Here is a 26,735-nt window from a genome sequence, read left to right as displayed (position 1 = left end):
TGAGGAATCGAGGGAACGCGTTCTCATCCGGCGTGTCCCTCGGTCCGCCCCGTAGAGTGGAGCGCGCGGGTTGGAAGGCCGCGGGCGTTCGAATCTCAACGGCCTCAGTCGAGTCTGCGGCGGCAGCAGAGGCGGCTACGGGCGCTGCGGCTGCTCGGTGCCTGCTCAGGTAAGGCCGGGAGCTAGGGGACGAGGGTCGGCGGGGGTTGCTTGTCTCCCCCGGACCCCTCCCACCCTCGGGGAGGTCAGGAGGTCGTGGGGTCCCAGCCACCTTCCCTTCGTTCTGTGGAAACTGCAGCCAGGCGGTCACCGCGCTAGTCCGGCGGAGCTGGGATTCGAACTCAGGGCCTCTGGCTTCCAGTCCGGCGTCTTTGTAGTGAAGAAACCGAGGCCTCAGGAGCCCCGGTGACTCTAGGGTCACCCGAGACCAAGGTGCAGTTTGTGAACACGTAATGAGTTGATTACTGTGACTTTAAATGAATATATGCTTTTAAAATTCAGAAGTTTTCATTTCTGACAAAGGTAAACATTCATAGATGTGATCTTCCCCCAAGCTCTTGGGGTCCTAAGAGTGTAAAGGGGTCCTGAGAGGGTAAAGGGGTCCTAAGGGTGTAAGGGGTCCTGAGAGTGTGAAGGGGTCCTGAGAGTGTGAAGAGGTCCTGAGAGTGTAAGGGGTCCTGAGAGTGTGAAGGGGTCCTGAGAGTGTAAGGGGTTCTGAGAGTGTGAAGGGGTGCTGAGACCAAAAAGATCGAGAAGCACTATTGTAGAGACAGGGGAATCTTGTTCCCTGGGGGCTGGACCAGGGGAGTCTTTCTTTTTCCTTCTGCTTTTTTCTTTCCTCCTTTCCTGTGTGGTTTTAGGTTGGAGTGAGAGAGATAGAGAGAAATGTAGAGAGATAGAGAAACAAATAGAGACCGAAAAAGAGAAAGAAAAAGAAACAGAGACACAGAGAAACATGCAGAGAGACACAAAGAGAGAAACAAATAGAGAGAAATAGAAATAGAGATAAATACAAGTATAGAAAGAGACAGAAACAACTATAGAGATGGAAACAGAAAAAGAAATAGAGAGAAAGCATCAGAAATGTAGAGAAACACAGTAAACAGATATAGAAGAGAGAAAACATTATATTCCCTTTGTAGGAAACAGATGAGTCTCTAGCACTCCAGGAGGTTGGGAAACGTGATTTCACCAGTGTAATCTTACTCCATTCACTGATGCAGATCAATAGGGCTTTATAGCCTTAAAGAAGTTCCAGACTCCTAGGCTGTTCCTCTCTGCCCACCACCCTGTCATATAGCTTGTGTCCTCATAAATCTTCTTTAGAATCTGCCTGTGGAATGAACATTTATTAAGGGCTTACTGTGTGCCAGGTGCTGTACTAAGCTCTATTGAGTACAAAGTCAGTCAATGAGAATTTATTAAAACACTAGAAGAACCAGGCATGATAACTGAGGCAAAAAATTTATTATAATTTTAATCCAAATAAAATATTTCATCCTATCTCTACTTTTTCTTTCCCCTTGTGTATTTAAAAAAAATGTACTTTATCAGTTGCCTGCAGCTTGGTCCTTCAAGGTATTCTTAAATTCTGGGGCTTTTATTAAGCACTTAGTATGTGCCAAGCACTGTATTAAGCCTCAAGGGTACAAATAACAAGCCAAAAAAAAAACAAAACAAAAACAAACAGTTCCTGCCCTCAAAATGCTAACATTCTAATGAGGGAAGACAACACATAGGGAGGGAGCTAACAAGTTGAATGGGGAGAGGAGGTGGCAGAACAAGGACATGGTAGCAGAGTCCTTAGAATAATGACTGGGCCCTTCCTCAAAATGGAATTTCCAGGAAAAGCTTAGTGGAAGAAAAGGCCCATGGAGGGCCTGTTCATGGTGTTAAAGTGCACTGAGGTAGTAAGTACCTGCTGTGTAGGAGCTGGGGGAGAGAATACATACTGCTATCTAGGGAAGGCACTTTTGATCTGAGGAAACACTGGGATGCTGAATTGATCAACAAACATTTGCCAAGGGCCTACTATGCGCTGGGCAATGCTAGGAATTGTAGATGAAAGTCAAAAGTAAAAAGATGCCTTCATTTAAAGAACTTATATGTGTGTATGTACAAAATCAAGATAATTTGGGTGTAAGGTAATTGCAGCTGAGGGTAATAAGGGCAAAGTCTAGTGAAGAAAGTAACACTTCAGCTGAACCTTGAAGGAAACTAGCTCCAGGCATGGGAAATGACCAATGCAAAGGCACAGGGATGGGAGATAAAGCAATAGTTTGTGAAGATCAAGAGGAAGACTAGTTCAGCTTTACTATAGTGTGTATGAAAGAGAGTAAAGTATAATAAAACTAAAAAGATGGTTTGGGACCAAATTATGAAGGACTTTCAATGAAAAAAAGATTGTGTATTTGATTCTAGATATAGTCAGCCAGTAAACATTTAGTAAGTATATACTATGTTTATTGAGTGTAGGTGGGAGGTGGTGATGACAGCATTGGTCAGACTTCTTTAGAAAGATCACTTAGGCAGCTCTGTGGTAGATAAATTGTAGTGGGGAAAGACTTGAAGCAGGGAAACCAACCAGAAAGTTGTTGCAGTAGTCCAAGTGTAAGGTGATGGGGACCTGTACTATCATGGCAGCTGTGTGAGTAGAGAAAAGAGGATGTATGTAAAAGTTGTTAAATGTGGCAGCAAATTGGCTAAGTGGAGCGAGTGTGTGGGGGAAGTCAAGGATGACACCAAAGTTGTAAGTTTGGGTGACTGGAGGATGGTGGCACCTTCCACAGAAATAGGGAAGTTCAGAAGAAGGTTTGTGGGCAGAAAAGAAAAAGAACGGTTTTGGACATGTTTAATTTAAAGAGTCTACAAGATATCAATTTCTAGGTGTCCAATAGGTAGCTGGTGATGGGACACTGGAGGTTAGTTAGGACTGGACAAATAGATATGAGAATCGGTTTGTACAGAGATCATCACTGAATCTATGGGTGCTAATGAGATCACTGAGCAATATAGTAGAGAGAGAAAAGGAGAGGGCATTGGAGGAAACCCATGGTTAGTGGGCGTGACCTGGATGAAGATACTGCAGAGGAACTTAAGGAGCAAGCAAGTCAGCAAGCATTTATTAAATACTTACTGTGTGCTTAAGGGATGGGGAACCTTAGGCCTCAAGGCTACATGTGGCCCTTTGACTGAATCCAAACTTCACAGAACAAATGCCCTTAATAAAAGAATTGTTCTGTAAAATTTGGACTCAGTCAAAAGGCCACATCCAAGGACCTAGAAAGCCATGTGTGGCCTCAAGGCCAGTGTGCTAAGTCATGGAAGATACAAAGAAAGGCCAGAAAACAGTACCTGCTCTTAAGGATCTCATGATTTAGTGGGGAAGATAACATGCAAATAACTACGTACAGATGATATGTACTGGATAAATTGGAGATAATCCCAGAGGGAAGGCACTAAGATTAAGCACTGGGAAAGATTTCTTGCAGAAGGTAGGACTTGAGCTGAGACTCAAAGAAAGCCAGGAAGCAAAGATTAGGAGAAAGAGAGTCCCAGACATGGGGAACAGTCAATGAAAATGCACCGGCCCTGAAGGCAGGAGGACCAGAGTTCAAATCTGGCCTCAGATCAAACACTTACTAGCTGTGTGACACTGGGCAAGTCACTTAACCCCATTGCCTAGCCAAAAAAAAAAAAAAAGGAAGATCAGTTTGACAACTGAGTGGGGGATAGACTGGAGGGGGAGAAATGTAAGGGAGAGAGACCAATCAGAAGGCTACTTCAGTAGCTCTGGCATGAAGTGATGAGGGTGTATACCTGTGGTGGCAGTGTTGGAGCAAAGAAGGAGAAGACTGGCAGAGTAATAGAAATCTGAAGCTTGGCTGAGCACAATCTGCATTAGAAAAAGATGGCAAGAGAAAAGGACGGTGTAAAGTTGAATTGCTTCACTAAATGAAAAGAATGCCTCCAAGGACCAAGCTGCAATGAATTGACAAAGAACTTTTTTTTTTTTAACGCACAAGGGGAAAAGGTGCTGAACTCTTTGAGAAAGAAAGGGAAATGACCTGGGGAATCAGTGTACTATAACTACCATAATTTTTATTGAGTGGAATCCATTGGTGTTAGGGGGTGGGGAATAGAGTTGAGAAAAAAGTATAGCCAGGGGGTGCTATGTCATCAGAGAGGAGCCAGGTCCCAGTGAGGGCTAATAGATAATAAAAGTGAAATAAAGAAGTCCAGGATAAAAGGGGATTTTTGTTCATTGTGGAAAGGGAAAGAGTAGGCAGGATTGAATTTGGGGTCAGGTTGAGGGAGCAGTGGATGACAGAACATAAGGAGTGAGCAGGGGACAGTTTTTCTCAAATGATGGTTCATTAATTTTTACAAGGTTAGAGAAGAGAAACAAGAGAAACCGTGGGAGGTGGGAAGTGAGGTGTGTGGAAAGGGTAATAGATTGCAGATGGAAAGAGAAACTCTCAAACTCTAGAAGGCAGTGCAGAGAGAATTGGGACTGATCTAGGTTTATTCCTTAACTTGAGAGGTAGATGGAGAGGGAAAAGGTTTTTCAGGGAAGGCAATCAGAGGGCTGTGGTCAGTGACTGGGCCTGGGTTTGGGTACAGGTGGCACTCTGCTGCTCCTTTAGGGTAGCTAGTGAAAGTACATTGTGGTGTGAAAGAGGAGCTATAGGACCTTGCTGTGCTTGTATACTTTTGTCTTTTAAGCACAGTGTAGTGGAATAAGTACTAGGCTGCATATCAGGCTACCTGGGTTCTATTTCCAGAACTGCCACTAACTAGCTGGGTGATCTTAGGCCAGTTATTTACTTCTCTGGGCCTCAGTTGCCTTACCTATAAAGCTATGTGACTAAACCAGATGATCTTTGAGGCCCTTCCAGTGCTAAAATTATATAATTCTGTATTAATGAGAAGCATTTTCCATGTGAATTAATGTAACCATGTTTTTTTTTCTATTATAGAACCTAGGGTTTGCTGCTATTGGTTGTTTTTTTTGTTTTGTTTTTAATAATGGAAGGACCAAATGCATTCAAGACACCTAGCAAGTTATCTGACAAGAAGAAGTCTTGTAAGTTTAATCATAGCAAGCGAGGGCCTATGTGCCAGGCACTTTGCTAAGTATTTAGGATACAGGGGCCAAAATGACATTCCCTGCCCACTCCAGGGACAACATGCATATGTATAAATAAATACAAAATCAACAGTAAGGAGGGGGTACTCCCAACTGTGAGGGGGGTGGTTTGCACGGGGCATCTCTAAACCCCCTTCCACTAGTAACTGATGAATGAATTAATAAGTCCCTGTTAATGTGTATTAACATATGTTAACATTCTGTGTAGTAGATACTGGGAGAAGTTACAGAAATTAGACATAGTCCCTACCTCAAAGACCTTGCAGTTTAGGAAAGTAACAACTGTACTGAACATAACTAAGCTGTAGTACAGAACAGAATGTGAAAAATGTAGAAGAGACAAAAGTCCTAAGAAAACTCACAAGGACAGGTGACTTCTTTTTTAATCAGTCAAGTATTAAGGGCTTACACTATGCCAGGTGTTGGGAATTCAGAGACAAAAATCGTATAGTTTTTAACCTCAAGGAACTTACATGCTATAGGAATGCTGGGAGGGAGGAGACTTCATGTGTCTTCGAGCTCCTGAGAAAGCTCAATCCATTTTCGGATAGCCCCAATTAGTAGAAAATTCTTCTTTACATCTCAGCCTAAATTTAGTTCTTTGAAACGCCTGTCCGTTGTTCCTAGTTCTGCTCGGCCCTAGAGGTCAGAATAAGTCTGTTCTCTTCCCTGTGACAGCCCTTCAGATCTCTAAGGAAAACTTATGTCTTCCCACCCCCACAATCTTCCTTGCTCCAGGCTAGATCTCACCACTTCTTCAACCAATATTACAAGATCTCAAGGCCAAAGCCCTTCACCATCCTGTTTGCATTTCTGTAGCTTGTCAGTTTCCTTCCTTGAACACAGTGTTGGAGAATTCTCTGGATCTGAGTGGAATGGGACCTCTTGGGAGGGGCATACCCACCTAATGACTGTGGGTCAAAGATAGGAGGCCAAACTGAAAGCATAAAAATATATTAGCATTAGTATTAGCTGAGGAAGCTGCTGATAGAAGCTTTGACATCCTAGAGTACAGATTTAGTTTTTATAACTTTTTAGACTTGCTTAGAGTAAGTACACAGCCAATCAGCAGCATTCTTAGGCAACTTAGGATAAATAAGAAACACTTCATAAGAGAAGGAGGAGTGAAGAAAGGAGGAATCATTCAAGGCATGGAAAGGAATTTCTGGGGGGAATATCTGCCAAGCATCTGGAACAGTTATCAGAATAAGAAGACATTCTGTGTTCAAGAGCCAGAGACAAAAGGAGGTGACCAAATACTTTTACAGTGGTGAAAGAAGTTGTACTGATAGAGGATACAAGCCTTGCCTCAACCACAACAGGAAAAGAATTTCCTTCCACTGTTGGACCCAAGAGTCCTAATCCTAGCCCTGTGGCTAGACCCTCAGCTCTTGGTTTCTTTGGTGTAGTCAGAGGTCAGAGTGTCCTGCCAGTGAAGATACAGCTGCCAGAGATCTTGGTTCCAGCCCTTGTCAGTGAAAGAAAGAAGTTCCCTGTCACTGAAACACATTTTGAAATTCTAGCCCTTTCTGTCCCCAGTGAAGGCAGAGAGTCCTGCATGTGAAGATGCTGAGGGTCCTACTCTCAGCAATTTATAGACATAGGGAGGAGAAAAGAGGAATTCCCCACCACTGAAGGATGTGGTTCAGTGCTCTTGCCTTCGCTTTCTCCAGAGAAGAGGGAGGATATCAGCAAGGCTGCCTATTCCATCCTGTCCATGGAGGAGTGGCTGCTAGGAAACGTAGTCTCTGACCTTTGGTCAGAGCTCATGAACTAAAGGGAAGTACTAGTGGTCCAGGCTCAGCTTTTACCCATCTAAGAGGTTCAGTTGGATTCTGACAGGAAGGGACAACTACAAGAGTCATTACAGGGTGCTTATTAGTGACATGTTGATACCACTACCAGAGGCCAGTGGTAGATGTAGACAAGATTCAGGGGCCAGCAGTGTAAGCAGCAAAATCTTAGGAAGGAATAGGAAGAGGGGGAAGGGGAGGAGGGAATTAGTTAATACTTGTGGAATAGGATAGAAGAGCTGATTGCCTAGTGTGGGAGAAAACTGTGTAGACAGGGGACTGGCAGTACCCAGGACTGATGGGGTCTTTTATAACAATTAGTAAGTTGACCACAAAATCTCCAGTAATATGTGTGGCTTCTTCTGATTGGCCTAACGTTACATCATAACAATCCTATTTGGTAGACATTTTAATGAAGAGGTAGGTTAAGAATCATTTCAGCTGCTCCCTATTACTTTCTCTCCTGAAGTTTGGAGTAATTCTCAGGTGACAGAATTAGCCTGCAGACCTGGGTGTAGTCTGCACCTGCTTTGATTGAATCAGCTTGAATTTGAGTTAAGTGGGTAGGGGGTAAGGTTGAAAAGGTAGACTCTACAAGGGTGCAATTGAATTTAATTCACAATGGAATTGAGTCCTGAGTGGAGCTAAGTACTAGATGAAAGCTTGGCCTTTAGGCAAGTTTTCCCTAGGATGTGGGTGGTAGGTTGCTGCTGGTGCTGCTGTTTTTCCATTCTTGAAGAGGACCATGACTTCAGGAAGGTGATGCCATGACATGCAAGTGAATTGGATTTAAGTGAGAGAGGCATGTGCAAAGTCACCAGCCTCACTTTCTCCTCTGCAACCATCTGGGTCCACTGGCAAGATATTCCCATTGGGCGTATCCTTAAATGGAAGCTCTGCCATATTTTTTCTGGAACCCAGAGGCTATGTCAGCTCTTTTCAAGGGAAAGGCAATCAGTCTTTAGGGAAGACAGAATTCCCCCCTGAAGGCAAGAGTTCTGTGAACTACCACAGTCTTGGCCCTAGGAGCCAAGTTCCTTTAGGACACAGACCAGCATGCATTACCATATCTCTGAATTGTGTTCTTGCTAATAATTTTCTGTGTTCATTGTTTGAAGTTTACACAAAATATTGTTGTCAATAATAGGTCAACATGATACATTTGTAAAAGTCTTCTTCAAATATTAATTTGTCTTTATTCTTTTATTTTTAGCATCATGCTTAACTCCCTCATCTGTAGCTATTCCAGCCTCTCCATTTATGCAAAAGCTTGGCTATGGCACTGGGGTAAATGTTTACCTTATGAAAAGGTAAGGAATACAAATAAACATTTTGAATAGAACTCTGGGTCCAGTCTGCTTTTTTCGGGGGGAGGGTGGAAGCAGGGAATTTATTAGAGAAGTAAATTACTGAGCCATTCTCAATCATTTGTTAGGTCTATAAGTAGTAGGGTACTAAGCTGTCGTGAGTAGGGTGGCTGACCTACTAACCTGGGAGGTAGAAAATTAAGAAACTCTACTACCAGTATTTTCTCTTTCTGTTTTTCCAGTCCTATCGCACACCTCTATTCTTGGGATTGAGGATACAAGCATTCTCATCTTAATTTTTGATACGCATTTTAGGTTGTGAAAATACTTCTCACAGCAGAAAAGGAAACATTTGAAATCCTGATAGTGAAAAGTATTTTTCTTTAAATTGATATCTTTTGTTTTTATATCATTGACATTTCTCAATATATCTCTTATCTCCCTCCCATAGGGCCATCTCTTATCAAAAAGCAAAAAACCAGTTTAGCAAAATTGACCAACACATCAAAAAAAATCTGAAATAACTCAGTATTACACACTCATAGCTTTCCTCCTGCAAAGAATAGATCCTCATCTCTCTCATTTAAGACTGTACTAGGTCGCTATAATTTCATAGCATTCAGTTTTGATTATTTTGTTCTTTCCATTTATATTGTAGCCATAGTATATTGTTCTGTTTTTGTTTGTTTCATTTTTCATCTCTTCCTATAAATCTTCCTATTTATCTTATTCTTCCTTTTTCTTAGCATAGTAATTTTCTGTTACATTCATGTGCTTCAACTTGTCAAGCCATTTCACAACTGATGGACATCTACAAAAAGTTGTTTAAACATTGAAATCACTTTAATTCTTCATTTTAAAGCTGAACATTTTGGTGGGTCATTTATTTTTAGTACTTTATCATAGCCTGTGCTCAAGTTTCTCCATATTTTTTTATATTATATTTCATATTTTCTCCATATTATATTTCATATAATGTTTGCTGTTTTAGGTCTCCCAAAGGTTTATCTCATTCTCCCTGGGCAGTGAAAAAGATTAATTCTAAATGTAATGATCATTTTCAAAGTATATATCAAAAGAGACTAACTGATGAAGCTAAGATTTTGAAAAACCTTCAGCATCCAAACATTGTAGGTAAGCTTAAAGAAGTTTTAATTTATAAGAAGTATATAATAGAATTTTATTCTGCTTAGCTACACACTGTTTAAACCAGGGGTTCTTAACCTTTAGCTGTCTGGGGAAGCTAATGTACCATTTCAGAATAATGTTGCCTACATCCTTAACTGAATGAAATGTCAGATTTCATTTAAAGGTTAGTAAAAATAAAGATGAAATTTTTTTCTTCCCTTAAGGGTACATGGATTTTGAACCCTGGGTTTCGACAGTCCTTTTGGGAATATCCCTTGCAGTAAACTTGCTGATATTTTGATGTGGTAACCCGAGTGGAATTAGTTAAAGTAATTATATTATGCTCTGATCTGTCTTCACAGGTAAATTTTGCCAGGGTTTGGGAGGAGATAGTTACTATGTAAATTCAATTATCATACAGTTATAAAATGTGAGAATTAGAAGGGACTTCTGCCATCATTTACTCTGTCACACATATAAGAGGAGATAGAACATGTCCAACAGGTGGTTGTTCATTCTCTTCTTGAAGACAAACCACCTCTGAAGACAGTTCTACTTGCTAAGAAATTTTTCCTGATATCAAGCATAAATTTGCTTCCTTGCAACTTCTACCCACTGCTCCTGGTTCTTCCCAGTGGGGCTAAATAGAAAAAGTCTGTCACATCTTCTAATGAAGGCCAAGGTCACATTAGCTTTTGGGGCTTCCATGTCATTTATATTGAGCTTGCAGTTCACTAACCTGCCTCCCCACCCCCCATCCCAGCCCCTGTCTTTTTCAGAACATTACCTAACCATACCTCCCTGATCTTGTGCTTGTGGAGTTTTTGTTTTGGGGTTGGGTTTTTTTTGACACAAATGTAAGGCTTGAAATTTATCATTATTGATTTTTTTTTACCGTATTAGATTTAACTTAGGCCTTTAGCCTGTGAAGATCCTTTTGGATCCTGATACTGTCATACATCTAATGTGCTAGCTATCCCTCCCAGCTTTATGTCATTTGCAGATTTGATGAGCATACGTTTTATGCCTTTATAAAGTAATTAGTAAGAAGGTTAAATAGGGCTAGATTAAACACAGATTCCTGGGGTAGTCCACCGGAGCCCTGTATTACTATTAAACCATTAAAAATTGCTGTTTGAGAACAACTGGCCAGTTAGTCCTGAATCTTACCTGTTTGCATTATCTAATCCATATGCTCTCCATCTTCATAAGAATAACTTCAGCTACTTGATCAAAAGCTTTGCTGAAATCTAAGCAAACTATATTCCACTGCATTTCCCCCATCTATTTAGTAATCTTCTTGAAAACAGGAAATGAGGTTAGACTGGTATTACTGCTTTTAAACCTTCATTGATTTGTTTGCGGTCACTTATTACCTTCCCATATGTTCACCAACCATCTCTAATATGTCCATTCTAAAATTTTCCATATTAGTCATTTTTGTTCTGACGTTTCCCATGCAAAAGTCATTGTCCTTGGCAGAGAAAACAGAAGCAAAAGAAGAATCAAGCAGCTATTATCCATTCATTTATCACTACTTTCAGGTTCTCATCCCTTCTTTGATCCTCTTTTTCTCTGTTTTGCTTTAAAAAAAACCAACAAATTTTTTTTGGTTGTCCTTGGCTTCCCTCGACAGCTTTGGTTTATTTGAGCTTTAACACTGCTAACATTGTTTTTAGAGGACCATTCCACGCTCTTATATTCATCATTTGTTGCTTAAAAATTAAATTTTATTTTTTAGCCTCAAAAATCTGCTCCCTCTTCCCATCCTTCCGCCTCCCAACCCCAAATTGAGATAGGGAAAAAAAAAACCTCAAGCCAAACAAATTTCCTTATTGGTCATATATGTCTTATTCTGCTTTTTATCAGAAAGTGGGTAGCAGGTGTCATTGTTAGTCCTCTGAGATTCTGGTTGGTCATTACGTCGATCAAAGTTCTTAAACCTTTCAAAGTTGTTTGTCTTTGCAATATTGTCATCATATAAACTTGTCCTCTTGATTCTGCTCACCTCACTCTGCATCAGTTCATAAAAGTCTTCCTAAGTTTCTCTGAAACTACTCTCTTCATCATTTCTTACAGCATAATAGTATATGCCATCACATTTATATACCATAAATTTTCAGCCATTCCCTGATTGATGGACACTCCTTTAATTTCTAATTCTTTGCCACCATAAAAAGAGTGGCTATAAATATTCTGTACATGCTTAGAATTTGTTTTGCTTAGGACCAGTCCTTCCCTTAATCTACCTTTCCTTTTATTCTTGACTATCCATCCCTTATTGCCTTTCTCCCTATTTCTCTTATTAGTGAAATGTATTTTGTACCTAACTGTGTGTATATATATTCCTCCCTTCTTTGACTAATTCAGTTCTTCCCTGTTGGTATAAACGTATACTTGTATACTTTGATTATATGATAAAACTTTTCCCTAACCTTCCTTCCTCCTACTCCCCACCCCTTGTCTTAATCTTTCCATTCTTGTTTTAAGATCATCAAGATATAATAGAACCACTCACAGGCCCTCTGTCTAATTGACTTGCTTGAGTTAGTCAGGATGGCCAAGTGAGACCCAGCCTAGCTATCCACACACACACACACACACCCCGACAACCTAGAAAATATGTCAAATTGAATTCGGATCAGAAAAGCCAAGAAAAGTCACAGTAATTTTTCCAGCCAAGGCAGCTCAAGAAGACAGAGAGCTCTCTAACTCCCTCTGTAACCTCTAATGATAGGAATTCTCAGAGGTGTCTCAGAGGAGACACATATGTCCCCATATTAGACTGTGAATAGGATAAGAAACTTTGGTCACAGTGAATGTGCATGCTGCTGTTAATTTTAAAAGGTCTTTGATGGAGGCAGAGTGATAAAAAGCAGTGAGCTTCTTTCCACAAACCACTCTAGGGTGCAGCTGGGTGGCACAGTGGATAGAGCACTGGCTGTGGAGTCAGGAGGACTTGAATTCAAATCCAGCCTCAGACACTTGACACTAGCTGTGTGACCCTGGGCAAATCACTTAACCCCATTGCCTAGCAAAAAACCCCCAAAAAACAAAATAAAAAACCACAAACCACTCCAAACAGTTTTAGAAAATGTACCAGATCAAAACCTCATGAAAACGTCCAGAAAAAGTCACAGTGAATCATTTGATCATTTGTCCAGCCCAGCTTGCCATAGGGAGACAGACAGGTATGCAAACACTGGGGGCAGTTGGATCAGGAGCACATGGCATTTTGGAGCCTTCCAGCACCCACGGAGAGACCGTGTAGCAGTGCAAGAGGTGGGTCCAGACTGGAGCTCCATCAGACCTATACAAGGGCACTCAGGGGAGACAGGTACAAACTGTTCACCAACTACCTAATTCCTGGTCACAGATCTAGAGTGAAGCAGAGTGACATTCGTGGATAGGAAGGCCCTGGGTGGGGTACTGAGAAAGGAGGAAGTTCAGAAGCCAGCAGCAGCAGAGTGGCTCAGACCCCAGGCACAGAGCAGAGTCTTATTCCCAGCATCTAGCCCATCTTACAGAGGAATAACCAGGACAGGAATCTTAGACCAAAGGGGAGCCTACAATTCTGCTACTCTCAACCAACAGAGCTTTTCAGCTGGTTGAGGGGACAGAGTCTAGCAACTGTCCACACTTGCATACACCCTGCTTTGAGTTCTGCAAGTTCCTGGTCTGGGTTTGGGTCTGAGCAATATACCTGTGGACTTGTCCTGTTTAGAATTCCATCCACTGGACTTAGTGGTAGACTTAGCCACTACCTGCCAGCTTGAAAAACTCTGCTGGTTGAGAAAGACTGAACTGTCAGCTTCCCTTTGGGTTGTATTCTTGCCCTGGTTTCATTGCAGGTTTCAGATTGGGCTGGAAACTAGCACAGAGACTCCACTCCACTCCTTGGGTCAGAGCCACACTGCTACTATTTGCTTATGAACTTGCTTCATGCTTGGTACAGCTTAGGGCCAGAGATCAGTCCTTACCCTGGAATGGTACTCCTGGTCCCAGGTTCCCTCCCCAGTCTGTGTGGATCTATGACCAGAAACTGGAACGTGAGCAACAGAGCTGCTAGTTAGCACTTTTTCTCAAGTTTAGGCCTCTGTATACTGAATCTGGCACTCTTTGACCCTAGTGTTTCTCCCTGACCTAAAATGCTCTGCCTGGGATACTGCTGGTCAGACCCTATCTCCAGTTTCTATACCTCTATCTCCCTTTGCTGACCTGGGTTAGTAAAATGACTCATTATTTTTTTTTTCTCTCTTGGATTTCCCAGTAAATATTCAGTGTGGTGTATTCGAGATCTTTTTGGAAGAGTTGGGAGGAAGATCACTATGCTTCTACCTGTTACTGTGCCACCTTGGCTCCACCTTTGTACATTTCTTTTTAAAATCTAAATTGGTTTGGTGAATCCTGTGCATCCGCGCCAATCTTTTCAGATAAATCCCATTTTTCCATTTTCATTGGAATTTTGTTCTTGAGCATTTCCTATCCTTCTTGGACTGATTTCCTGTATAGCATTTTAGTCCATGGGATTTTACCCATGTTTCTGAATCTCTTGAAATCTGCTTTCCTCATTATAGGATGCATGTTAGATTTGACCCAGATATCTTCTTCTGTATAAGAAACTGAAAGGCAGTGGAGCACCTTCTGTGCCACCCGTCACCCCAGGGTTCCCATCATTTCCATCATCTCATTCCCATCATGTTATCCCAGCAGCCAGTTAGTGTGAATCAGATCCAAAAATAGAATTTTCTTTTACTCATTCCTCCATCTTTTAAAATTTCATACTTGTAAAAGATGAATTGATCACTAAGACAAACCAGTATTTTATTTCTGTTTTGGTAGAAAGCTCCAGTAGATGTCTGGATAATTGAAGTCTCCCATCACAAGCATATCATACCTCTGTACCTGGATTTTAATGTTTCCCAAATTCTTCAACTATTTCTTTTTGTCTAGGTGATATGTAGTATACTCCAAAGACAGAATCACCTCTACTGACCTTCACTTAAATATTCCCCATCATGCTTCCCCCTCAATGGTTCCTGAATTCCTCATATAAGTATGTATATCCAGAACCAATCCCTATTGAGAGCTTCTGTATTCACTCAGTCATCCAAGTGTGCCATCTTGGTGTTTCCCTGAGCTCCTTGCTCATTTATCTCCTCTGTCCAAATAATTTTAAAATTTTATTTCTACCCCATAGTATTTTACATATATACATATATAGACAGAGAGATAGAGACAGAGAGAGAGAGAGAGAGAGAGAAAATATACCTCCTTTCCACTTAAACAGCTACCTCTCTAGTTCAGGAACTATTACAGTAGCTTTCTAATTGGTCTCCCAGCCTTTATCATCTCCTACTCTAATCCATTCCCCACATAGCTGTTAACTTGATTTTCCTAAAACAACTCTGACCGTGCCTTTCCTCCCCTCCCTCCTCCACCCCAACTCCCTGCAAGGTCCCTGAGATGTATAAGTCAAATATAAACCCCTTTGTTTGGCATTTTAAATCCTTCACAACCTGGCCCCTTCCTACCTTTCTAGCTTTCTTATGCATTATTCCTTTCTACTCAGTTGTTACTGTCGTGCTCTTCCCACATATATACTCCATTTCCTATCTCTGTGCTTATTTCCAATCCCTGGAATGCTTTCACTCCTCATTTTCCTCTCAGAATATCTGACTTTCTTTAAGGATGAGTTTAAACACTCCTTATGTAGGAGGTCATTGTCCCCACCCACCCCATCTGCTAGTGCCTTCTTCTCTATGATTATTTTCCATCCACTCTGTGTGTTTCTGTTATTTACCTATTCATATATATGTTATCTCCCACTTTAGAATGTAAGCTCCTTGAGGGCAAGGGACTTTTTAAAATTTTTCTTTATATTCCAGTACTTAGTCATGCAAAATGACACAAAGAAATCACTCAGTAAATATTTATTGATTGATTTTAACAGTCTTTGCTTAGATAGACTCCATCTTTGGCTAGGAATCTATCAGCTCAGTGTTTTAATCTGTGGTACAGAAATTCAAATTCCATTCTTAGAGGAAGATGTGATTTTTGCACCTTCTTCAGCTTCTTATCCAAGACTTCATAGCCATTTGCAATAATTTTTAAGTTCCTTCTAAATACATTTCCCTTCAAATTACAAACCAGTTTTCCCAAATGCATTTGCTAAATTTTTGTTGTTTAATTGTGTCCAATTCTACATGACAAAAGTCCAAGGGGTTTCTTTGGCAAGGACACTAGAGTGGTTTGCTGTTTTCTTCTCCAGTGTGTCCCATTTTACAGATGAAGAACCAAAGCAAATAGAGGTTAAATGACTTACCCAGAGTCACAGAGCTAGCAAGTGTCTAAGGCGGTATTTGATCTTCTTGAGTCCAAGCCTTGATACTCTATCCAATATACCAAAATTCTTTTCCCAGAGTTTCTATCATAGAGTATTGATTTACTACATTGGTATTACTGATAGTCATTGGCGAGGGGGATGGGTAGTGGTGGTAGAAAGCTTCTTTAGATTGCTAAATCAGTTTTGTAATTATTTGCATAAATATCTTTGCTTTATTAGATAGCTGCCAGTATTGGTTTAGTCATATATTGCCATAAAAGCAGAACTATTAATTATCTTTCCCTACTCTGGTAAGAAAATATCACTTTCTTTAAGGTTATCGTGCATATGCTCAAGCCCATGATGGCAGTATGTGTCTTGCTATGGAATATGGAGGAGAAAAGTCTCTCAATGACTTAATAGAAGAAAGAAATTCCAACTGCCATTCTCCTTTCCCAGCTGCTACGATTTTGAAAGTTGCTTTGCACATGGCGAGGGGGTTAAAGGTATGTCAATGCCGTCATATTTAAAACTACTTTTATATAGAACACATATAAAGCAAATGTACGCATATAGTTGATAGTATACACTTTACACTTAAGCACATAGAGAACAATAGTCTCAACATCTACATCAAGTGCATGGCATATTTTTCTGAATTCAAAGAGAATTTAAAACATTTATAAGAAATTTAATTTAGATGGAGTCCTTGCCTTTTATTAATTCATCTTGTGCCATTTATTTGTTTCTTTAATGGTAAATAGGTAAAAATATGTTTCAGAGGTCGTAGTAACATTATCAGGATTATAAATTTCATAAGTAAATTTTGAGTCTCAGAAGTTGCTTCGGAATTTGGAATGCTAACTTTTGATATGAAATGTGTGTTATGTGAGTTATAAATAAAGAAGCATTTCATACAAATCAGGTGCCAGTTTTACAGATTTTCTATTGACTAGTGTGAATTTTATTATTCATTACAGTGAAAGATTGAAAAACTATGTACCTAAATGTTTTTAATATTCATAATACAAAGTCTAAATGATATTTTGGAGAGTGAAGAAGAAGGAGTTTGGGTAGCTATGTACATACCCCTGCATAATCATTGTGATAAATATGCACTAAATGCTTTCTATGTTATGCTTATGCAAATTACAAATGGCTTACGTATTATATGTATGGTTTATCATAAAGTTCTGGCTTCTTGTGATGACTCCTTCTAAGACAGCCACAGGCCTCTCAAATATGAAAATGAAGTCTAGCCAAAGGACAAAGTATTATGAGGTGCAATCCCAAGGATGGTAGATTAACAGACTGATAATGGTGTATGTTTTTTAAGGCTGATAAGAATTCCTAAATATGAGCGTAGAGAGCAAAGATGCCATTTATGACTTTAATTTTATCTTCAAATAATTGTCTAAATACAGTTAAGCTAAATTTGTACAACTGCTATTTTTAGATAATTAGCTACTCTATTGTTATATCACCATGTGTGCTATTTTGAATACATCAAATAGCTGAAGTTGATGGGGCTTTTTGATTTTTTTCCCTTTTTTTTGAACTACATTCTAAATCTAGACTTACAATGTGATTAGGGTCTAGCAAACTTGGGTTTTTTAAATCATTATGGAAAAATTGGAAAGCCTGTCAAAATCCCAATGTGAAAAAAATTTATTATTTGCTTTCCTTAAAGCAAAGAATCAGGCAGATTTGGGGGAGGGGGGAGAGATAAAGGTTAAATATACTCAGACATGAAATTTCTCATTGTTAATACTTCATCTTTTAACCAGGCTTCATTTTCATATTTGAGAGAGGATCTAAAGGCATGTGGTCATTTTAGTTGGAACCATCCCAAGAGAATTGTATAATAATTACACTTATATTAATTAATTATACTTACTACATTTATAATAGCATAATTTGTATAGCACTTTATAGCTTTAAAAATTATCTGATTTGATCTTTACAATAACCTTGTGAAGTAGGTAATATAATTGTTACCATCCCCATTTGACACAGGTAGGTGGTGTAAGGGCTCAAACAGGAAGACCTGAGTTCAAAATTGACCTGAGACATTTACCAACTAGGTGACTCTGGGCAAATCAGTTAGGCTCTGTCTGCTTCATTTCCCCCAATTGCAAAATTGGGATAATAATAGCACTTATCTCAAATGGTTTTTGTGAAGATCAGCTGGGATAATATTTTTAAAGCACTTGGCACAGTGGCTGGCACATAAGTGCTTAATAAATGCTTATTCCCTTTTCTTCCTATCCTCATTCCCTAATTCAAGATGTGAGCAAGATCTGACAGGTATTACCATTATAAGTATGTGGTTCTTCTTATGCTGAATGTAATAAAACCCTTTTTTCTTGCACTTCATTTGTTATTAATGAATAAGTGAATTTTATTTGGTCTTCCTTTACCGTGTGATTACATTAAGTGCTTGCTGTGTGCGTAGAATTGCTCCAACCAGGCCAGTCTTTTTACATTATATATGTCATGCTCATTCGTATCTCCAAGCCTTTGTTTATGCCTGGACTGCTTTTTAATTTTTGCAAATCGTACCTATGTTTCCGAATTCAGCTTAATTTTCACCACCATGAAATAGTCCCTGGTGATGCTAGTCCATCTCTATATTTCTTTAATACATACTGTTTGTACTTACTTAATAACAAGCTGTTTTATATTATTCACCTGATTTCCATGTTTGTGCCTTGCATCTCCAACAAGAATGAAAGTTTTCATTGTCAGATGCAATTCTCTCTCTTAAATTCCTCTCAATCTTCCAGAACAGTTAGGTACTTAGAAGGTTAATAGTCCTTATTTTTTTGAGCAGTGTCAAACCTTGCTTTCATTCTTATCTTTCTACACACAAAGATCTATGTGGATGATAATTACAGAGAAAGCTGTTACTTACTTCTTATCAATTAGCTAGTACTAGATATTAAAATTTATGATATCTCTCAATATAGATCTCCAAATGACTAAGCAATGCCAAATAACGACTCTAATTATAAATAGCTTAGGGGTCTTTAGAACAGGGGAACTAAGACAAGCAGGATTTAATGGTTATCGTGTTTATAAAGCACGTTGTTGTTTTTGTTGCTCTTATTTTTATTGTCATCATTATTGTGTTTGACCAAGTGCATCTCAGAATATCAGAAACTCTGTAGTTCATTATCCGCACCTATGGTGTTGCCATTCTTTCATCAGTTCTCTTTTTTGTCATCCTGCTTCTGGGTGCTAATTATACAATTTCTTCCAGTATCTTCACCAGGAAAAGAATCTACTCCATGGAGATATAAAGTCTTCAAATGTTGTAATTAAAGGTGACTTTGAGGCAATTAAAATCTGTGATGTAGGAGTCTCACTGCCATTGGATGAAAATATGACTGGTAAGTAATTCTCTTCTCTAGGGTTTGAACTGGGTTGTGTTGTTAGGATATACATTCCTTGAAGACAAGACAATAAATTTGTATGTGTTTGGCATCCTATGGGTATTTAAAATACCTTATCCTAGATTTATCTACTAATTACTGCCTAAACACTTGCAGTTTTCTTGTAAGCTAAGAATTTGAATATTATATCTAATTACAAAATAATTCTAATTTTGATTTGTAAGCAAAAACAGGTTATGGAAGCACCCTAATAAAGTTCTAGTGCATATCAGCAAAGAAGAGTAATTCATTTTATGGCATTACCTTGCAATGTTAGTTTTAGAGGTTTGTATCTGTTAGTCGCTACAATATTTCAAATAGAGCATTTATTAAGCACTTACTATGTACAGGCACTGCGCTAAATGCTGGGGATATATATGCAAGCAAAATAATACAGAAAGGGGAGTTGAAAAGAGGGTGATACATATATGGCTACCTGGGGTGGAATTAGCTGGGAAATGACATGGAGGCCTGGTCCTCAAGCAAGATAAGACAAAAGCTGTCCTATTAGAGCTGGGGGGATGCCGGGACAGTGCAAGGTTGCAATTGGAGAGAGAGGAGGAGGATGACCACAGGATAGGCAGCTTGGAGGAGGAGATGACTAGAAAGTTTTAGATATAGTATGAATTAATCCATCAACATTTGTTGAGTTCAGCGTATACCTGGGTCTAGAGCTAGAAAGGACTTCAGAGGCCATCTAGACCAGTCTCCTTATTTTAGGGATAGGGAAATGGAAGCCCTTCATTCAAGTTATTTCTCAGAGTATAAAATAGTATAGTCATTTCTACCTTTAAGGTAGAAATTTTCTACCCATTAGTAGTTTAATAAAAGCAGTACAGAAGTTGTAAACAGTAACTTCTAAAACGTCACCGTGAGCACTCTCATAAACTAATATTTGAGAAGTGCCCTTAAAGGAGGTACCTGAAAGGAGTTTGTACCCTACCTATCCTATTGTTCCCAGGCAATTCATTGCCATTCTACCCCATTGCTCTCTAGTTGAGGATCATAGATAGGTATTTCCTCAATACTTGTTACTTTGCCTAGCTTAATAATTATTGCTTGTTGGTTGATTGATGTTGTATACTATGCAGCACACAGTTGTTTAATAGTAAAATCTCAGTGATGCATATTGAAATATTATTGAGAGCTATATAAGACTAGAAAAGATAGGTAGATGATTTAGCAAAAATTAGAGACAGCAGAAGGGAAAGCTAGATGATAGTACATTGGTGTTCCTCATGTTACTAAATAACCACAAGAGAAAGGTCTCCAGTGAAGTGGGTTGATCCTCTGGAGGACTGGTGGGATAATGGAGACAAATATCACACAGGATGAGAAGGCTAGAGGATTTCGATTTGGCTGTTAAGAAGCTATTAGATTTTGCATCATTACTTCACTAATTTAGAGATTCAGATTTTTTTTTGCTGTATAGACACTGATAGTTGTAGCTTGAGCTTGTTAAATTGTAGGAACGAGATTGAATCTTGTATTTATGAAATGCCATGACATTTAGCCTTCTGCTGCAACATTTCCGAATTGCTGATTCTTACCATGTTTCCTAAGTGCTTCTGGGAATATCTGTTAGTATTTTCTTTAAAAAATGGAGACTATCTGGTAAGTGAAGTAACATTGATATGTTTTGCATTGAAACTGTGAATAATTAACACACCTAATATCCAGTCACTCAACATACTTATTCCATTCAGTGAGTGATCCTGAGGCACATTACATTGGCACAGAACCCTGGAAACCAAAGGAAGCTCTGGAAGAGGGTGGTATTATTACTGATAAAGCTGACATATTTGCTTTTGGGCTAACTCTTTGGGAGATGTTGACCCTAACCATTCCACACATTAATCTTCCAGAGGATGATGATGATGAAGGTATGTTAAGTATGCTGCTGTCTTACACTCTAATCTTGTTTCCTTACTTTAGACTAAAGGGTAGTCTGTAAAATGCCACAAATATTATACATATACTTTATACAAACTTGACTCATATTCAATATGTATTTGCACTTAGCTAACATATTTAAAAACATTTGATTATATGATTTAGTAGCTTATTAAAGCATCTTTTCAGTATTTCTGAAACAAATGCAAGTATAGTATAAGACCACACAGATATAATAAATAAAAGGAAATACAGATAATTCGATGATATATATCAAGATTTTTCTAGAGAAGGATCCTATTTGAAGTGTAGAGAGATCCATTATTCCAGTAGGCTTATGCCACCTATTTGATAAATACTCTGACTTGATGATTCAAGAATTTAGGGCTTTTGCCAAAACAGATTTAAACTCCTAGTTCAAAACATTTTTACTGAAGGCTCTTGTTGACATCTGTTCATGTTTCCTATTCATAGGATGTGAAAAAGTGATCCCTTGTATGAGCTGGCATAGCACAGTTAGGATAATCTTTAAATTAAGATGAGTGGTGATATTCTTTCCACTAGAGTTTGTCTCAGACTTCTTAACAAGCATTTCATATGGTCTGATGGAAAGAACTGAGAATCAAGTAACCTAATTTAGTAATAGTAAATACCTGTTTTACAGCACTTTACAGTTTGCAAAGTACTTTCTGGTTCTGAGAGTTAGTTTCCCCATCTGTAAAATGAAGAATTGAACTATATAACTACTAAGATCCCTTACAATTCTGATTCTTTGACCTTAAACTGACTTTCTAATTACCCATAATTACTTATGTCAACTATTTATCTCTAACCTTATTGAGCAGATGAAACATTTGACGAGAGCTTGTTTGACGATGAAGCATACTATGAAGCATTGGGAACGAGGCCAGCCATTAACATGGAAGAATTGGATGATTCATATCAAAAAGTGATTGAACTGTTTTCTGTTTGCACTAATGAAAATCCTAAAGATCGTCCCTCCGCTGCACACATTGTTGAAGCTTTGGAAATGAATATGTAGTGATTATGTAGGATTCACTTTTTTTGAAATACTGTGACTGACTGATGCATCATTATGTTATTAACTATCATACATTTGTATAACAGGCTGAAAGCTATTATACCAAAATTTCATTATTAAGATTTCCTGAAATAACCTAATAAGAACTGAAAAGCTTTCTTAGAAATTGAATTAGAGTCTCTAACATTAGGATGCTCATCTACTTATGATGCTTATCTTTTAGAAGTGTTGAAGTCAGTGGATTTTCATTGTACTCCATATGGCCATCTGATTACTCAAGTGCTCATGAGAAGTTGCTTTACAGACTTAAAACACTGCCAATAAAGTGCAGTTAGGCTTAGTTTTTAAAATTATTTTGGGTAAAATGGCAATTTTCAATACCTATAATAAAACTATTATTTTCTTATAGAACTCCCATTTTCAAGGGGTTAGTAGAATTTTTGGAGTATAGAATATCTCGGTTCAGAAAGGTTTTTATATTTGAAAAATTTCAGTCTTTTGTTTATATTTGCCTGATGCGGTGATTAAATATAAGCAGTGGAATCTGAGAGAATTAAATTACATTTTAAAAACAAGCAAACAACAGTATCCTGGCTGCTTCCCCCAGGATTGGTTTTCAAGAGTGGGCATTTCTTGTTTAAACGAACTGCTACAGCTCTCCTTAAACTCTCAGGATCTCTACCTGAGAGTGTCTAATTTATTAAATTATGTCACCTTAAGTTATATGGTTCCTTCTTTATTTTTCATATATTGTAAGCTGTAGCCTCAGTGTTTCATAAAAAGATAGAGTTGAAATAATGAAAACATTGAGAAAAGTTCAACATAAAAGTTAACTTAAAAGACTTAAAAGTTTGTTTGTAGGTGACTTCCAGAAAAAGGTGATGGAAGATCTCAACAAAAATACCACCCCTATGACATCAAAATAAAGAGAAATACACAGTCCAGGAATATACTCTAAGAAATAAAGATAGAAAATACTTTTTACTTAAGTAGTCTTCTGAAATAATATGGGAAGTCTGCATGAATGATTCACTCCCCCTACATGTGCCCTACATGACCAGCCTGACAGACCTGAGAGTCAACTTTGATTATAGTAACTTCTGTACTGTCTATTTCAGCAGTGACCCAGCCCAATCCCTGTCTACCCCACCACCAGGGAAAGCACTGAACATCCCCAGCACCATAATGGAGACAGTCAACAACTGAATTTGGGGAAGAGATCTGATGGCACGAAGCCATACAAATGGAAAAGATGAGAAAGAAAAGATTCCTTAAGGGGAATGGAGCGATAGGCCTCTGTTCATGAAATTTCCTGGACTATCTCCAGGGTGTCAATAAATGTGAGAAGAGCTGTAAAGTCAGGGAAGTTGATAAAACAGAGGACATGGAATTGAGGAGGAGTTGAAAGAAGCAAAGCTTTAACATGCATTTACTGTGTGCAGAGCATTATGCTATATGTTGTGGGAGAGAGAAAGAGACCTTACATGAGTCTCCTTAGACTGCCCCCAGCCCTCAAGAAGCTTGGAATTGGGGCAGCTAGGTGGCGCAGTGGAGAGAGCACTGGCCCTGAAATCAGGAGGACCTGAGTTCAAATTCGGCCTCAGACGAAACACACACTGGCTGTGTGACCCTGGTCAGTCACTTAACCCCAATTGCCTAAAAAAAAAAAATGCTTGGAATTTAGTCGGGGGCTAAGACCTCAACAAAGATAAGTAATATTAAATTAAACTGTGTTTCAGTTAAGTGTCAGATTACTCACAAGGGTCACTACCCCCTGAAGACATCAGAGAAGGAATGGAGGAAGAGAGCTTTTATAGATGGCTTGGGATTTCCTACCTCTCTATGGGGAGGTAGGTGTGAAAACAGTGTCTGCCGCTGGAAGGAGTTGTCTTGTTTGACCAAAGTGTAAGATGAGAAAAAAGGCTGAAAAGTGGCTTCAGATTGTGGAGGACCTTGGCTGCAAGGGAGAGGAGTGTGAACTTTATTTGGATGGCAATAGGGAGCTACTGAAAACTTTTAGCAGAATTTACGAGAGGGTGTATCCAACAGACGTTGGGGAAGTAGAATTAACAGAACCCAACATGATGATTTGAGTACCAAAAAGGGAAGAATCAGTGAGAACCCAGAGGTTTCAAACATTATGAACTAAAGTTTGGTTAAAAGGGATGGAGAAAGTGAATAGTGAGGAATTAAATCGGTTCTAAACAACTTTCTCAAGAAAAGAGTGGAAAGGTAGGGTGGGGGATGGAAGAGAGAAGAGTTTTAGATAGAGGAGCTCTAGAAGTGTTTATGGGCAGGTGGGAAAGAGCTAGGGGTGAGGGGTGGCTGTGGTGGTGCTACAGCATGGTCCTGTAGCTTAGACAGTGAGACTATCCTTTTCATATGGGAAGTTTGGTTGCTTAAAGGGACAGCAAAATAATGTTAGGAAAACAAGTCAACTTAAAGAAATGTAATCTTTCAAATAAAATGTTGCAGAGACTGACGTCTGAGGCTCTGAAAGAGAACTGTCTCAGGTGTATAGACCAGTTAGAAGGCAGAACAGTGATTGAGGTGATGGGGGCTGCAAGACATTGTAATCCATAAGTTCATCTGCATGTGGCTTTTTCATGTTTTGGTGGTTATAACAAATTGTGAATCAAATAACTGGGAACCTTCTGGGTCATACCTGACAGAAAAGTGGCTCTTTTGATTTTCACATCATAAAGCAGAGAAAATTGTTCATGCTTATGAGGAGACAATAATTTGAAGCATGAAAAACTCCTAAGCCAGGAAATAAAGAAGGAGCTGAGCACAGGAAGCAGGCAGCTAGGAAAACTGCTGATGTGAAGAAGCCTCTCAGCTGGCGAGTGGACGGGAAGTGTCCATGGCTGTTCTTCTGGAAGCTGGGCTGACTCAGAAGGGAGGTACTGTTTCACCTAGGGCTTGGAAGAGAGATGATTATTCCTGCTGCTTTATGGAGAGCTGTCTGAGTTTGTGGCCCTGTAGTGCCATCTCTAGCCTGGAAAAGGGATTGTCCTCTTCCACACTGGGCTAGGAAGGAGGACAAAAGCAAGGAATCAGGCTTTGCATCTGCTTTGCTGTGAGAAACACTTTGATTTTCCTGAGAGCCAATTTGTACAAGAGCAGACTCCCTTGATATTTGAGGAGCTGGCTGGGCAGAAGCTGCATGGCCCTATTATCTATAACTTGAGAAGAAGTAATTCCTCTGAAAGCCAAAGCAGATCTGTCAACTTCAACAGTCTTCAGCTTAAGGAAATTTTATCACTGAGTGTGCATAACACTTTGTTAGCATCCTGCCCAAGGTGACTACGTGCTAAAAGTTTGTCATTGCCTTAGCAGCCTGAGAATAGTGGAGAAGTATACTTTTGCTTAGTATGTGATGCATGTTGCTCATTGTTCTCCAAGGAGACCAAAGACCTCAAGACCTAGTGTCCAAAATTGTAATTCACCCTGGACACATGGATTTCTAAACTCGTGTACTTCCTTGCTAATTTCTGTAAATGTGAGCACACTCTCTCCCATAAATACTGTGTGTGTTGGTGGAAGACTGAGTCTTGGGTTTATGAACCTACTATTATATTTTAATCCTACTTTGCTTTCTGTTAAGTAAATGTCATGATTAATCCTGCTCCTGCCTCCCGTTGAGCAGAAGGGGTGATTATTCCTGCATTTGCCTTCTGTTGAGTTAAATGTTGTGGTTATTCCTGCTTTTTCTTTCTAATAGTCTTATCTTTTTGTTAAGTAAATATTTCATGTTTAAAAGTAAGTGGTGTCTGGTGACTGATTTTGTGTAAATGGGAAGCACACTTGTGGGTGTTCAGGTGCAATAGTGGTAAATAGTATTGCCCTCCATTAGGGTTACCCTTAGGGTCCTGTAAAAGGGTAGGCCATGGTCCAAATCAGGGCCAGATACCCTATTCTGAGGAAAATAACGAAAAACCCAGGTCTGCTGGCATGAGGACAGGATGGAATGAATCAGCCAGCCCAGACAGAAGGGAATAGAGGTGTCATGTTGGGTGCCATGCCCATGGGTTCCATGACCTTTGTCTGCAGGTGCAAGGCCATGGGTGGGTTATAGGATTAAGGACATAGCTAGAAGGATTAGCCTTAATGAGTAGTGGGGATATCTCTTCTGTGATTGTCAGGGAGAGGGTTGATGATGTGAAGGTTTAAGAAAAGTAGGAGGATGAGCAAGGAAATTCAGTCAGCTCCAATTTTGTGTGTGAAGTAAGAAACTGGGTCATCTATTGAAAACTTGTAGTTAGAGACATGGGAATGAAAACAGTCATTATGGCTAATGAGATAAAATGTCAGTAAAATAGAGCAGTATTGTCAAGCAACTGAGGTTATGCAGCATAAATCTTTAGTGGGTGAAATCAGCTGAATTTGACAGTTCTTTCCATTGGTGCTTAGGAGTCCTGTAACAGGAAGAAAGACATCTAATGGTGGTAATTGGCAGATTGAAAATGGAAGATCATGAGGATAATAGCTAGTGAGCCATTAAAATGGCAGACCGTGTGATCAAGGCTATGTATAGGAAAAAGGGACGCTAGACTAAGAGAATTAGAAATGTAGGTGATGATATGGGTGAAAAAGGGGTGAGTGTGCAAGGTGGGTGGATTGTGATTGGAAAGTGAAATTTCGCTGTTCGCTGAAACACTCAG

The 26,735-nt window shown here is 39.4% G+C and overlaps 1 protein-coding gene across 1 annotated transcript; it reads left to right on the top strand.

Annotated features, from left to right (window-relative positions):
* Positions 1-62: 62 nt before the first annotated feature.
* On the top strand, positions 63-25,837 carry PBK (PDZ binding kinase). Its single transcript, XM_020983993.2, has 8 exons — positions 63-169; positions 4,980-5,086; positions 8,156-8,252; positions 9,241-9,383; positions 16,039-16,208; positions 18,965-19,094; positions 20,843-21,019; positions 21,875-25,837. The coding sequence occupies exons 2-8, from the start codon at positions 5,029-5,031 to the stop codon at positions 22,069-22,071; spliced, it is 972 nt and encodes a 323-aa protein (XP_020839652.1). The 5' UTR covers positions 63-169; positions 4,980-5,028; the 3' UTR covers positions 22,072-25,837.
* The last annotated feature ends 898 nt before the right edge of the window (positions 25,838-26,735 follow it).

The sequence above is a fragment of the Phascolarctos cinereus genome, unplaced genomic scaffold (assembly GCF_003287225.1).
Source record: "Phascolarctos cinereus isolate Bilbo 61053 unplaced genomic scaffold, phaCin_HiC Scaffold_2;HRSCAF=192, whole genome shotgun sequence".
In the NCBI taxonomy this organism is placed as follows: Eukaryota; Metazoa; Chordata; class Mammalia; order Diprotodontia; family Phascolarctidae; genus Phascolarctos; species Phascolarctos cinereus.
The sequence above is the reverse complement of the archived record's forward strand: the minus strand, read 5'-3'. Positions and strand labels throughout refer to the sequence as shown.